General features: G+C 45.5%; 1 protein-coding gene across 1 annotated transcript in view; it reads right to left on the bottom strand.

Moving 5' to 3' along the window:
* The window catches only part of AFF2 (ALF transcription elongation factor 2), a 454,379-nt gene that overhangs the window by 291,002 nt on the left and 149,012 nt on the right, over positions 1-14,365 (bottom strand). The window contains exons 2-3 of the mRNA XM_053891974.1: positions 11,751-11,883; positions 1,702-2,562 (exon numbers count right to left, since the gene is read on the bottom strand). Of these exons, the coding sequence (XP_053747949.1) occupies positions 1,702-2,562; positions 11,751-11,883 (994 nt within the window). The remainder of the gene's footprint in view (positions 1-1,701; positions 2,563-11,750; positions 11,884-14,365) is intronic.

The following is a 14,365-nucleotide window of genomic DNA, read 5'->3' as shown; positions in this document are numbered from 1 at the left end:
ACAATCGGGTAGACCTAAAGGAGGAACAGGACTTCACCGGAAGACAAGGGAGGGTGGGGACAGATGCTCTAGGCCGAGAGAACAGCAGGCACGAAAGCAAGGAAGCGTGACAACGCGTGACATGATGGGGAGCCACAGGCAGCTCCACGTGGCTGGGATTTCATCTGCGCACGAAGAGACGGTGAAACGTGAAGTCAGAGGAGAAGCATGGAATCGGCGTGAAGAGCTTTGTACGCGGGACTAAGAGATTTGGACCTTGTCCGGGGAGCGATGAGGAGGCGCGGAAGAATGCAAAGCAGGGGTGACATGGCTACGTCAGCCCACTGGGTCAGCCTGAATGGAGGATGGTCTGGAAAAGAGGTGACACTAGAGGGAGGGAGAGCAGATAGGAGGGGCTGTCTGTGGGTGCCCATGGGCGCTCCAAAGGCAGTGAGGGTGAAGAGGTGACAGGCTGGGGAGATACTCAGGGGGAAGCTTGACAAGACTTGATGAATGATGAGAAGCGAAACCGCCTCAGAAATGAAACAGTATTAAAAACACGCATGCGGAAAATACAACCCTCAGCCCCACCCCTCCCCTTCTTTTGTGTTCCCATCATCCTCTGACATCCCCACATCTGCTGAGTACGGATAACGGCGGAAGGGCCAGAGGTGCACATGGTCAGACTTCTGTAATTGAGACACCACTACCTCAGAATCTGCAACAATTCACACAGACTGTCTGTGACTCCTACTGAGTAAGAATTTCAACCTACTTTCTTCCTCTGTGTCTTTTCAAGCCTTTAGGCACCAGTAACAGGAATCCAATCTAAAAGCAGTGGCTTCTTCCAATCAAGACTTGAGGAGCAGTAGGCAGCCGCTTACATGGTGGTGTCTGAGGGGCACCCAATATATGTCCCCCACCCAGGGACCACAAGGCCCGGGATCCAATCATTAGCGATCCATTCCTTTGGGAGAGGCTTTGGTCCCTCCGACTTCTCTCTTATAAGGCAATGACTCCTGAGATGGGTAGGACAGTTAGTCATTCTAAACCCAGCGGCACTGTGGTTGAGCATATGCCTTTGGCTTTGACAGAAGGGGTCAAGGTAGTGTGAGAGGGCTATGTAGGTACCTGCAGAGGAGGGTGGTGCAGAAGGGAGGACTGAGGGATACAGAGGATAACGTTAGGATCTTGCCAAGGAATAGCCCCCACAAGCACTCAAGAAACTAAGATGCTTAAGGAACGCCTTCCACTTCCGATGCCAGCAAATCACACTTGTACAGTCTTGTACCTTAAGGAACTTCTGTGTTTTATGCTTATGACCTGCTACTTGCTGGTGAAGGCCTACGGTGGCTCACAATCTTTTCAGGGACCTCATACTGCTTACGACCAATTACAATCTCCAGTGTTACTAACCTGTACATATTGCTACAGGTACACTCTCTGAAACTATTTTAGAAGTCCAAATTTTCATTCACTCAGACTGACCTTGTCTGCTGCCATTCCACATTACGGAGATTTAACTGTATTTGCAGAATGTTAATCAGTCAAGTCACAAGCCACAGAAGATCAAGACTCAGACTCTGACCTTGAAGAGTCTCATCTACGGCTCAAGAAGGTAAATAAGAGGTGCTTGTGAATACTTGATTATAGAGGTGAGAGAAGTGAACTAAAAAGAAAAAAAAAAAGAAAGAAACAAACAAAACTTGAAAAATTACTTACTTCACTTGTTTGGAGAATCGTGAACTTGGGCAGTTTGGGCTTTGAACTGGCCGCACTGGGTTTTCCATCCAACAGTGATCCGAATGACAGATTCCCAAAGCTGTTCTCGAATTCAATGGAAGGTTTCAGTGTCGGAGGGATGTCCGGTGCCTGGTCCTGGCCATCCATGGGTCTGACATACGCGGTCGGTTTTTGCTGCCCCATGTTTGTTTTGCAGTAAAGCCCTGGTGGAAAGTTCTGAACCGAAAGGCCACTGCTGGGAGCTAACAAAGAGGAGGCAACTAGGGGAGACCCAGGAGCGTGCACTGTAAATTCAGATTCTTCCGGCGAGACGGACTGAAAGATTTCTTTGAAAGCATCCCCTCCGCTGGACTTGAGGCTATTGTCTTCCTTCGCAGATGGGTTTGACTCTTCGGTGGCCCCGACCTGAGGCTGTTCAGCCGGGTAGACGAAGAAGTCTTCCAGTCGGGCTTGGGGCTGGTCTTGCGCAGGCAGCTGCATCTTGTTTGGCTGGCTACTGGCCTGGCTGGCTGGTACAAGGCTAGCGTTATGACCATCCCGTGGCCAGTCAGCTTTTGATTTCCTGTTGCCGTGTATTAGAGTGGAATTCAGTATCACGACAGAAGGCGGAGGCATTGGGGCCGAGGGGTGAGTGTTATCCTGGTGAGGCGGGAGCATTCGGTTCTTTTGCTCGGGGAGAAAGCTTGGCTCGTTTTTGTTGATGGGAGGCTGGGGCACAGAATTCTTTGGGATTCCCACTAGATGATTCTGATTAGAATGGTTAGTTAGCAAATCCTTCATCTCATCATAGTTTCCCAGCGTGTTCTGGACTCGGTTGGCAAGTGCATCACCTTTGTTTGTCTAAAATAACAAAAAGATGGGGGTGGGAGGAGAGAGAATGAATAGGTTTGTGTTTCCTAATGTTAATGTTTCAAACAGATGTCCTAAGCAGACTAGCATATAGGGTTCTTTAAAATTCTCATGCTGCCGTATAATTTCATACTTTTCATGTGCTATGTAAGAAAAAAAAAAAAAAAACCCCAATAACACTATGGAAAGAGCCTCTTGGAAGGAGCTGTGTGATTAACGTTTGTATACTCCCTGGCCTATCCTTAAACGTGCTCATTGGGAGAAAGTTTTAAATGACGTCGCTGAAGAATTTTATTAGCAAAATAACTTCTTTTAGGTCAGAGGAGCTGAACCGTTACATTCCGCGTTGTGAGGGACAACTTCAGCCTGGTGAGCCCGGGAATTGTAATGGAACATTCGACTTATGTTTGTTCTTGACACGTCAGCCCTTTGCGCCACATTATACCATGAAAAAGGCTTAGCCCATTGGATAAGGAAGTCAGTGAAATCGTGCGGTCGTGAATATATTGGTTCAGAAAAGCTCAACATCTAATTGAGCTAACGTGACTAAAGCGAATCTAATTCCTTTTAATGAAAGGACTGTATAAATTACTAGTGTCTGCCTACACATTCTGGGGGCAACTGTGTTTACGTATTGATGATTCATACTCGTTTGCTTTGAAATGGTGCAATTGTTCATCAACACTGACTCAAGCTCTCCTGTGTCTTTTCAATGATTCAGAAAAAAAATTTATTCAAGGACTTAAACCGCTGCTTACGTAAATCAAAACAAAGTCAGATTTCCAAAGTGATGTTGGCCACTAAATCGTTCTGTGGGCAATCAACATACCGGCTCTATCTTCCCCTGCAGGAAATACTAATCTTGTTAAAATGGCTGTGGTTGTTCTTAAAACAATTAAGTTCCTGCATGGGTTTCTGTAATACAGAAAGCACAGCTATCAGAACTAGAAAACGGTGGCTAGCTATATACTTGGAAATGACTTTGACAAAAGCTCAGCTGTTCATCTCCGAGAGCGCCTTTGTATAATTCCCTTTACCTGCCCAAAGGTGTTCTCAAAACAAGCGGTTGCATTCAGAAGGGCAGAGGACTTCTTTGTGCTTAGGCTGCACTATCCGGGCCCAAGATATTGCAATGAAACACGGCTACTGGCATCCGTGGGGCCATGTGGCGGCAGGACCACCGGATGGGGAAGACAGCCGCCCTACGTCACCTCTGGCTCCCAGGAGCCATCGGCGTGCCCTCCGTGCAGGGGAGGCAGTGACAACTTCCCCATGGATACCGCCTCCACTGCAGATGGAGGTTGAACATCTCAGGTTTCTCATTTGCCCTTAACACAGCCCCATCTCCCGGCATACTCGGGGGTGTGCCTACCCAGGCCTGGGATTTCAGACTAAACCTAGGCTGTATGGCCGTGTGCTGTTCTCTGTATGTGACGATGGAAGAGGGCACAGATGAATGGAGGGTGAAGGGCAGGAAATGGATGAAATCACCCAGAGAAAGAAAATACAGAACGAGAGGATCAGGCTCAGGAGGCAGCCCCGGGGAACGTCGACCTTTAAGCGACTGAGAAAAGAAGAGGAACCAGCAAAGGATACCAAGAAGGAGCGACCAGAGAGGGAATCAAAATCAAACTGGTGACCTTGGCCCCGCTGTTAACATGGTCTCCATAGAGTGTATTCAGTATCCAACTCACAGCATGTGTGAAGTCCTAGAAGACATTTCCAAAGAAGTGAGGGCAATTAGGGAAATCCGATTCCAGAGATTAAGGAAAAGTATGTTAAATATATGCTAAAAGGGTTCTGTCGGGGAGGGGGCATTTTAGAGATCCAATAGATGTCCATTTGAGTTTTCCTATCCACGAGAACATCTGATATGGCCTCACATGCAACATTGGTGCTAAAGCAGTGATGAAACAATTAACATTCCATATAATCCTCAGCCGAATAATCGCTCCGTTTTCAGAAGTACTTTTGAAAGGCATATTTAATAGATAGATATGAGCAGAACTCATTTTTATTCCCTGAAAAATCCCTACGTTTGTCCATTTTAATGGGATAAACTAGTCTTCAGCTAAGGTCAGAATAAACTTTGTATATACAGTGGGGTCTCCTTTGATGACGTTGTACAAACGAACCATTTGGGTAGCAGCCGAAACCAGTCTCCCTCCTATTCAGACCCTAAATTCAAAACAAGGAGATCTCATCATGCTGAAAGCCCAGTACAAATTTGACGCAAACTTTAAATACTTGCAAAGTCGTTCTGGTCCCGCAAACAGTTTACCTCTTGGGTCAGATTATTGCTTAACGAACACTAACACCTGGCTGTCTCCAAATGTCTGAACTGTTTATTTCCCATTTCAAACACCTTTAGTTTACATTGTCTCATTTTAATGAATTTGGACATGCTTCCTTCCCTTAGACAAAGAGAATTCTATAAGCTGAGTGCTTTTCCTTTTTGCCTTAGCTACCAGGAAGCTCAAAGCTCAACTTACCCAACTTTCACTGAAAGGTTACTGGACTTTCATTGAAAGTTCATTGAATTTCCACTGAAACGGAGTTCTACAGAATCAGAACCTTGCCTCGTGATATCAAAAAGACCACCACAATACCTCAAAGCCCCTGAGAAGTAATTCACTCTCTCCGGGCCAACACAATCAAGTCTCAAGAAACTTGAGACTCATCTGCTTGCAAGCAAGCTAGTTTAGCAGCAAAAAAAGGGGCCACCCACACTCATCTTTTCTTCAATGGAGAGAACATTGGTTAGGTTTTAATGTCTCTTTATTAACTTCTACTGTTATAATGATCTGGGCTTCCAATGCACGCTAAGATTTTTTTCCCATCTCTAGGTTTTGAAATTAGGAGACCTTCTAACCTGGCCAATGTCTAAAACTGTATCTACGTAAATAAAATCAGAGGAAAATTAAAAGTTCTCTCAATACGTCCAGAAGGTCAACCTCCTACCATACAGGGTACGCTACAGTAATGATTTCTTTTCCTGCATAAAACCACGAGCTCTTAAAAGTCAAAGACCGCCTTTTGTTCACCTTTATATCCTCAAGGCTTAGCACCACGTCAGATGCACATCAGGTACTCAAAAACTCGTTGCTAACACGAACAGAACCAAATTATAATTCATACCTTACCTATATCAAAATAAAGGATTTGCAACAGCTTGGAGTAAAAGGTACATCAAGAGAAAAGCAAAAGCCAGGCTACCTTGGTTACCGTGATTGAACATTCAATTGAACTTTGAGTTTCCTGGTAGCTAAGGCAAAAAGGAAAAGCTCCCAGCTTATAGAATTCTCTCTGTCAGATGGAAGGAAGCAGACATATCTTAATTTATTAAATAAGACAAATGGCTTTCAGATACTAAAACGTAATAGGAATTCTTCTCATTGGTTCAGTTACAAAAACCTCTGTACAATAAAACCATTTTTTTCAGCCGCAATCTCACAGAAGATGCAAAGATGATCTTTATGTGGCTTTTTCTTACAATGACAAAAAAACGAGTGTTGCCTTAAAGTCTAACTCGGTGAAGGCATATCTCTATGTGGAGTTAGGGGGCTAGGCTAATGGCTCCAGGTGTGGGGATTTCCTGTGCACAAATGACCTGGGGGTGGAGCCGAGACAACTTGGAGGAATGAAGGGACATCCACTCCCTTAGACTAGCTTCCTCACAGAGCAATGGTCTCAGAGGGACTCGTGAGCGGAACTGCACAGCAGACAGTTCGAGGTTGAGTTCGCTGGCGACACTTTCTGAGTTGCTGATCGAAGGAAGAAGATCCACACGCTTTGCATAACAGACGTGCTGCGGCTACAGGTAGGAATTACCATGGTCATGCTTAAGACACATACTGGCAAATTCAACACAGTCACGAGGCAGGGTTAGGACAGAGGACACACAGACACATAGCCTCAAAAAGTCCACCACTGAACGATCTCCGAATAATCAGCAGTACAGTCCAGGTCGCCTGAGTCGCCTCTCTGCCTCTCCACCACCAGAGCTGGGTAACTGTCAACCAGTTTTTAAGTTTCTCAAGATGTAGCTATGAGAGCTACCAGACAGAAAACCCAATGGGGCCTGAAATACATTTGTGCACACCCGCACGATGCACTCTCATTATACACCACAGCAACTTGTGATTCACACTCCACATGTTCTGTTTCACCCTCCGGAGTCTTAGTAATCCTATTAAGGAGCAAGGTATCCTTGGCAGTCCTGATTGGACATTATAAACATGGCAAAAATGAAATTTAGCCATTTCAATCAATTACAGCCTTCTTTCAATAGGCCGATTCTTTCCTTCCCGTGCTAGATAATTGGTTGATTCTTAAAGGTAACCTCTGCAGCTATTACTTTCTAAGTAATCACAATTTCTCCATCATCAAGGAAATGCATTTTCCAAGTATTTTCAGGCATAAATTACACGTCTGGTTTGTGGCTCATGACTAACAGCACTCCTCCATTTAAGCTTTTTGCCTCTCATTACTTTAGGAAATGCAAAGTTGCCTCAGCTTGCTTCTAATGCTATCTACAAATCAGTAAGTAGAAGTTCATTGCAAGACTAAGGTCCTAGGAGGCTATTTGTACCATGGCATTTCTTTTTAATAAAAGTCACAAAATAATTTAAGTTTGGGGGCTCATTTTTTCCTTTTATTTCATTGTGGCTAATGCGTGTGATTTAGTAATTCCTTTTTCTCTAATTGCAATAGTTTTACAGTTAATCTCTCTAAGCTGTAAGTTGTTATTTCTTTCTTTAATTATAGTAACAATGGTCTCTTGAACTTGTACAGCACTTGCCAGATTTCAAAGCAAGGTCTCCCAGCTCGTTTGACTTGATCCTTACAACACGCACATGACTCAACAGAGCAGCTCTGATCTCAGTCTGCCTTCTACCTCCCCGACCCAAATGACCTTGGGTAAGCCACTTAATCTCTCTGTGCCTTGCTTTCCTCATTCTTGTAGAGCTGCAAAGAGCTAGAAATTGTTAGTTGTTGTTGCTTTCTCATCATTATTATTATCAGGGATTCTTTTATATCAGGTATTCTTATTCAGTTCCCAGAGGAGGAAACTATAGGTCAGAGGAACGAAGTTTCTTCACCCAAGTCACACAGGAAGTAAGTTTATCAGGTCTTCTGACCTCCTATGGGAGGATAAACAGCTTCCTGTGACAGATACTGAACCACACAGAACTGGGTCTAGATTCATCACTTACATGGATATGAAGCAGCAGAGAAGTCACCTCGCCTCTCTGAGCCTCAAATTCCTTGTGGTCAACATGAGGAAAATGAGTACTCCGGCTGCCATAAGGACTAAACACACATGTATAAAGCCCTAGCACGTGCCTGGCGTTCGGTAGGCACTTGATACATGCCAGGTCCTTGTCCCGCCCAGTCTTTCCACACTAACCTGACATGGCAAAGAGCTTCAGAGTCTTCAAGTGCTTTTGAAGACATCCTTTTCAGCACCACAGCACAAAGTCAGATTTGAAAGTTATAAGCGAAAAACGCAGCCATCACCAACCAAATCTAGGGGTGGTCAACATTCTTTCCATTCTGGGAACGGTACGGGTGAAGCAAAGAACGGAAAGAAACCAGCCAGGCTGATAAGAGATCACCATTTCTTCTAACTGCCAAGAAAGGGCAGTGGGTCTTAGGGACCAATACTCACTGGCTACTTTATGAACTACCAACACCATTGGACAACTCATCAGGCCGCGTTGTAGGCTTCAAGATGGCAAGAAGTTTCCTGAAAGTCCCGATCCACCACCAGGAGTTCTGATTTTTAATTTGACAAGCATTCCTACCACAACCCTAAGGAAGGGGTTATGGTATGTCCTTGTCTCTACCAGTGGACCGTGGGCCAGCTCTAAAACTCCCATTGCCACTGGCATGTCCAGATACTCCAAGGGTGTCCATACTAGTCCAGGCTCGGGGAGTTTATGGAGATGCATACCAGTTCTAGTATCATAGTATGAGAGGAAAGGAAAGGTATACTCCCCAGTGATCTCCCAGGGAACCCTGAACATGGACACAGCACAAGATGGCAGCTGATCATCAAAGCAATGGTGGAAGAAAGAATTCCTAGGTCATCAACCAATAGCTTAATTCCTTTCCTATACAGTCTTGAGAAGAACAAAAGCTCTTCCTGATCAAGAAGCATAAAGACAACAGGCTACTAATCACACAACAGCCTGGCTCTAGGCTAGACTAATGTTCCCATCTAGTGTCCCTACCTGATATACCCTTGTCATAGCAAGACAGATGACTTTCGAAAACTTCTGACAATGTTGATAACAGGTTTTTTAATAACTGCCTACTCAAAAATATACTGCTTACATCTAAAAGTGAACATGCATCTGTATCACAGGCCTTGTTAACAAGAGATGGCATTTACCATAAAGATACAAGACCATTAATTCAACATGACTTAAATTATAAAGGGGGGAGGATAAGCCAAGGGTCCCATGCCTCATAATAGTGTTGGGCATGAAGTAGATTTTGAATTTTAAGCATGACTCTTGAGGAAAGCTGACTTTTCTAACTCATCCAAAGATAAGACCTAAAACTCATCTGGTTATTCCTCTTAAGAAGGGACAAGGCATCTATCATCCTTGGACTCTCCTCCATTTTCCGGAAAAAATGGAGGCCACAACATCTTGCCCTTCCCCCAGTCTTTCTTCTACTCTCCTGCTTTGCTCTCAACCTAATATTCCTTCCCACTCTTCCTCACCATGGCTGGTCACCCTTCACACACTCTTGATTTTGCATTTGCTCATCTCCTCTGGGAGCCTGCCCCACTCATCACCTCTTCCTCCACTACCTTCACCCTCTCCCTCTCGACGGACATCGGGTCCTTCCCATCAATCTCTAAATGTGTTCACATTTCTCTCATTATTAAAAACAAGGCCTCTTGCATTCCATATAATTTCTTCCCTTACATTCTAACTTACCTTCCTTTCTTCCTCCCTCCATACAAAAACCCGCTGCCTTTCTTTCTTTTACCACCTCCCATTTACTCCCCAACCCCAGGCAGTTTGGCTTACCTGCAGTGAGCACCACCATCAACAATTAAACGACTCTCCCTAAGGTCAATGACCCCCTCCCCCTTAACTACCAAACCAACAGCCACTTTCCAGTCCTGACCTTTCCTGGCCACTCAGACACAGATAACTAACAAATCCTTCCTCTATAAAACCCTGTATCCCCTTGACTTCTATTAAATGATTCTCTTCTTCTCTTCCTACCTCTGTGATCATTCACTCCTTCTTTAGGTTCCTTTCCTGGCTTCTACTTTGCCACCTTGCTTACTGCTTCAATGTTGCTGTTCCCAAGATTCTGACTTTGTCCCTCTTACTCAGTCATCTGATAGCTTCTACCCCCCTGCCTGCTAACACCAAACTCTCTCTCTTGACCACTCTCATTAGCTCCAGATCCCTCCGTCCAATGCCTACTGGATATCTCTCCCTTCATATCCCACTGGCATGGTCAAAACAGAATTATGTTTTTTCTCCACAAGTACCAACCCTGTTTCCTCCTCAACAGTCTGTTAGTGAGACTGCCATACTCTCAAGTCAAAAATACGGGCATCATTCATTCCTGTCCCACACTTCCCACATCCACGCAGGCACCCAGTCTCAGCATTTCAACCCACTTGCTCTACCTTAAATCTTGCCTTCCATGAACTCCCCTTAGCTGACTACAAGGGCCTCTTTATCTGCCTCTAGTTTCCTTACCTCCAACCCACTCTCCATGCTTCCAACATCACCTTTAAAGTTCTTTGTCTGTCCTGGACGTGCCCTTACTTAAGAGCTCTCAGTGACTTCTCTTCACGTGCGGAATTGGGTCCAAACTCCTTGGCACGAGGTACAAATCTTCACGAACCTCTCCCCAGCCCATCTCTGTAGCAGTTACCACGCAGTCACGCCTTCACTCACCATGATGATGTCTACCACTGGGCAAGGAAGTCCTTGAGGGCAGGGACTAGGTCTTGTTCCTCTTTGTACCTTAGTCTAAGACGTGACTAGCACATAGTGGGCCTTCAGTAAGCGTTTGCTAAACCGATCATATCCCTAAATACATGCATTCAAAGGCACTGTATACATTAAATAAACGGAGATAGGAAAAACGCTTTTTGAAGGATTATACTATTATTGACAGATTGCAAAGCGGTAGGTTAGGTGGCCTAACTCTCTTGGCCAGACTCACCGAACTTGGAAGGCACCTGAGTCTTAGTCGAGAGCTGCCTACTTATCACAAACAAGGCAGCAAGACTCTGGTCTCACTGGTCACCGATCCAAACAGCTTACTCTCTACCCCAAAGTGGTATTTGTGCCTATGCTGTCCTTCCTTTCCTTTTCCAGAAGTCATTGTCTTCTAATTGGTGCCCTTCGAAAATCACAACTCTCAAAAATTTTCTCTATTGTTGTTTTAACTCTTACATCAGTTTTGTTTCATTACAGAAAATTACACTGCTACTAAATCGCAATAAACACCAACCAGCTGCCAGCAATTCCACAAGATTCTTCCCCCAAACCCCACACATAGAAAGTTCAGCAGTATGAGTGTTGCCGGAGCTACAAACTAGCTAGAATACCACCAGAATGTCAAGCCAGCTACACCAGCCGCTCTGGCTGAGGCGATCTCTTAATCCAGGATTGGTAACCACCGGAGAAAACGACTGGCTTTTCCCTTTCTCCTAGAGCAACGATTTTCAAAGAGCACTCAAACCACTCAATGGCTGCTAGCAATATAAAATGGAAAAGGAAAGCACTGGCCTTGCTAGCAATGGACGGCATTGACCGGGAGGAGAAAGAGACATAGCCGTTGACATTCTGATGAAGTCTTCAGGGGCTGCCTTGCTGATAGCCAGAGTGGGGATAAGCGTCAAGGGGGCACTGCTTGCTGTAGGAAGTGCTGGGCGGGAGAGAACTCCTTGGAGACGGGAAGTCTCACTAGTTCCTTTCAAATCTGACGGTACTCCCCAAAGAAGACAGAATTTGTCTCTGAAGGCTTCCTCAGAAACCTGCGATTGCTCCCAATACAGTGTATGTACATATTTCGTTTGTGAAATATATTCTCCTGGAAATGATTCGGGTGCTTTAAAAATAGATTAAACGTTGATTAGTGTGTTCAAAAATGTAACAAGCAAGCATTTTCCAGAAAGATAAATTACATACATATTCAGCTACCTTGTAGGGCTCCCCAAAAAGATCAAAGCCTGAAGAAAAGAGATCGTCTTCTTGCTGGACTTCTTGATTCCTCCGCTCCCATTCCCTTTTTTTAAGGGCACTACGGTCTTGTTCATAGTGACTGATACGAAAAAAAAAAAGACAAAAGGAGAAAAAGATTAATTAGTCACTTAAGTCATTCAGCACTCCCTTGTCATCAATAAGAAGAAAAACAATGCAAGGCAACGCTCCCCAAACAGATACCATATAGAGAGCAGAGAAATCTTTTCTTGACCCCCAGTGGGTTTAAGATCCCAGCCAGTTCTTTGGAATACAGAAGAAAATGGAAACTTGCTGATTAGAAATCCTACTCATGCCCACTTAAGCACTGCAGAATCCTCTTTCCTTGTCCTTGCTTGAGTGCTACAGGCAATTAGAGGCTCCCCAAAAGTCAGTCCTCTGCACAGAAAGGTCCTGAATTCAAGTTGCTCTGTCGCCAATGGCTCAGGGCTCAGAATTCACAGATACTACAAAGTCCTAAGGGGAAGGGATTAACCAATATGTCACAGACAACCCGTGACTCGGATTGTTAGAGTGAGCCCGTTGTAACGAAATCACAGGAGAGTCAAAGGACTCATTCACTCACACTCCTTCTCACACTGGTCGTGTCGTTTTGGCCTTCTCATAGTTTGTGTCACAGGTGACAGCCTTTTAAGGAAACTCTTCAAAAGAAAGGTGCCTGGCTTGAAGTCCAAACCACTAACAATTGAAGAAGGTGATTAAGAGCCTTGAACGACGTTAAGGCACACGTTCTAGAAACACTGTATAGCTCTGTGACTCATTGCATTTCAGGCTTTCCCATGGGAGGTTCAGTACAAAAGCTTCCAGACAATACCTAAGATGTACTCCAGGACCTTGAATTTTATAGAAGGAAATGCTTCCTGATGAAGAAAACAGTTGTCTTCTTCATCAGGCAAGAACGTACATGTTAAACTACAACGTGGGGGCACCTGGGTGGCTCAGTCGGTTAAGCGTCCGACTCTTGGTTTCAGCTCAGGTCATGATCTCGTGGTCGTGAGATCAAGCCCTGTGCCGGGCTCTGCACCGGGCATGGAGCCTGCTTAAGATTCTCTCTCCCCCTCAGCCTTTCCTCCACCACACCTGTGCACTCTCTCTCTCAAAATAAACAAACAAACAAACAAACAATAATCCGGAAGTCTCAAAAGTAGTGAATTCTTTTTGTCCATTGGGTTTCCCCGTCCCCTGATTTTGACTGAAATCTTACTCAAAGCGAGTACATATATGCTGGGCAAATTTAAATTATATGAACGTACGTAAAATGCCTAACAGGTGCTGTACAAATGTTGCTTTCCTTCCCCATGTTAATACCGCCATGTTAAGACTTAATTAGATAATTGGCATGCAAATGAACATAATAGCTAAAGGAATTACAAGAGATACGCTGATCTAAGAGTACAGTCGACGGGTTTTGAATACATCCCAAACCTTAATGCCTATCCTTGGGAGCCGAGTCTCCTCATGAGTATCAGAACTTTTAATTTACAAAATAAGGGCACAGAGCATGAAATATCCACGGCAGCTTAACTAGATATTGATATACGTGGAGTGTGAGATGCCACTACACTTAATCATCCACCTTTCTCCACGGGAATCCTTGAACTGACACATTCAAAGTGACTCTGATAGCCTTCTCTTCCGAATCAACAACACTTCATTTCTCCGATCTAAAAAGTGGCAACATTTAAAGGATGTTCCAACGTACATTATGCTTTCACAATACAAACAATGCCAGACACAGAGGAGCTCGCCGGGCCGGTCGCAAGAGTGCTCGGCAAATGGTATCGTACACTGCCCGGGAAAACACAAAGACCCTCCGGAGCGCCACACCAAGCCCGGACCCCACATCTGGGCCCCGCCGGTCAAGAACGAGGCCAAGTCCAGATACCGGAAGGAAGGCGGCCTACGTCTCGTAGTCTCAGACACCGTCCACAGATATTACGGTCGCTGGCGTCAGCTCTCATTTCCACCCACGAGTTGAGATCAGAACCCCAACCGGTTACCACCGTGTTGGAGGGCCGCTGTGGGAATCCGCCAGACCTGGCGACGTCTTCAGACCGTGCACACGGATCCCGAGGTTCGACCTCAGCACCATCCGCGGGCCGCTCGTAACCCAAGCCCGTCATCCGTGTGTCAAAATGTAAGAAAGAGAGGGCGTCAGGCGTGGAGGGGGACGAACGAGTTAAAGCAGTACCGGGGGGGGGGGGGGGGTGGAGGAAGGCCTGTCACAAAGGAAGACACCTCATTTCCTTGCCCTTCCCCAGCACGCGACTCTACATGCAGAAACAAGAGCCCACACGTCCGAGGAACGCAAGCAAGACGCCCGTTTTCTAGCCCTCCGTTCATTCTGTGCACCCGACGGCCCAGAATGACGGGCCCACGGGTCACGTTTAATCCTCCCGCGAAGGGAACCGAAGCCCTCCGGTGCCCCGGCTTGGCGAACCACCTTCCTTCTCCTCTGAGGGAAAAGGCAGAATTCAACCCCTGAAGGAACAGAAGGGGAAGGAGAAGCAAAGGAGACGGCGCTTGGACTCGCGCGCCAACCG

This window comes from Panthera pardus, unplaced genomic scaffold, assembly GCF_024362965.1.
Source record: "Panthera pardus isolate Hobbes unplaced genomic scaffold, ASM2436296v1 HiC_scaffold_27, whole genome shotgun sequence".
NCBI classification, from domain to species: domain Eukaryota; kingdom Metazoa; phylum Chordata; class Mammalia; order Carnivora; family Felidae; genus Panthera; species Panthera pardus.
This window is presented reverse-complemented; position numbering and strand designations above follow the sequence as displayed.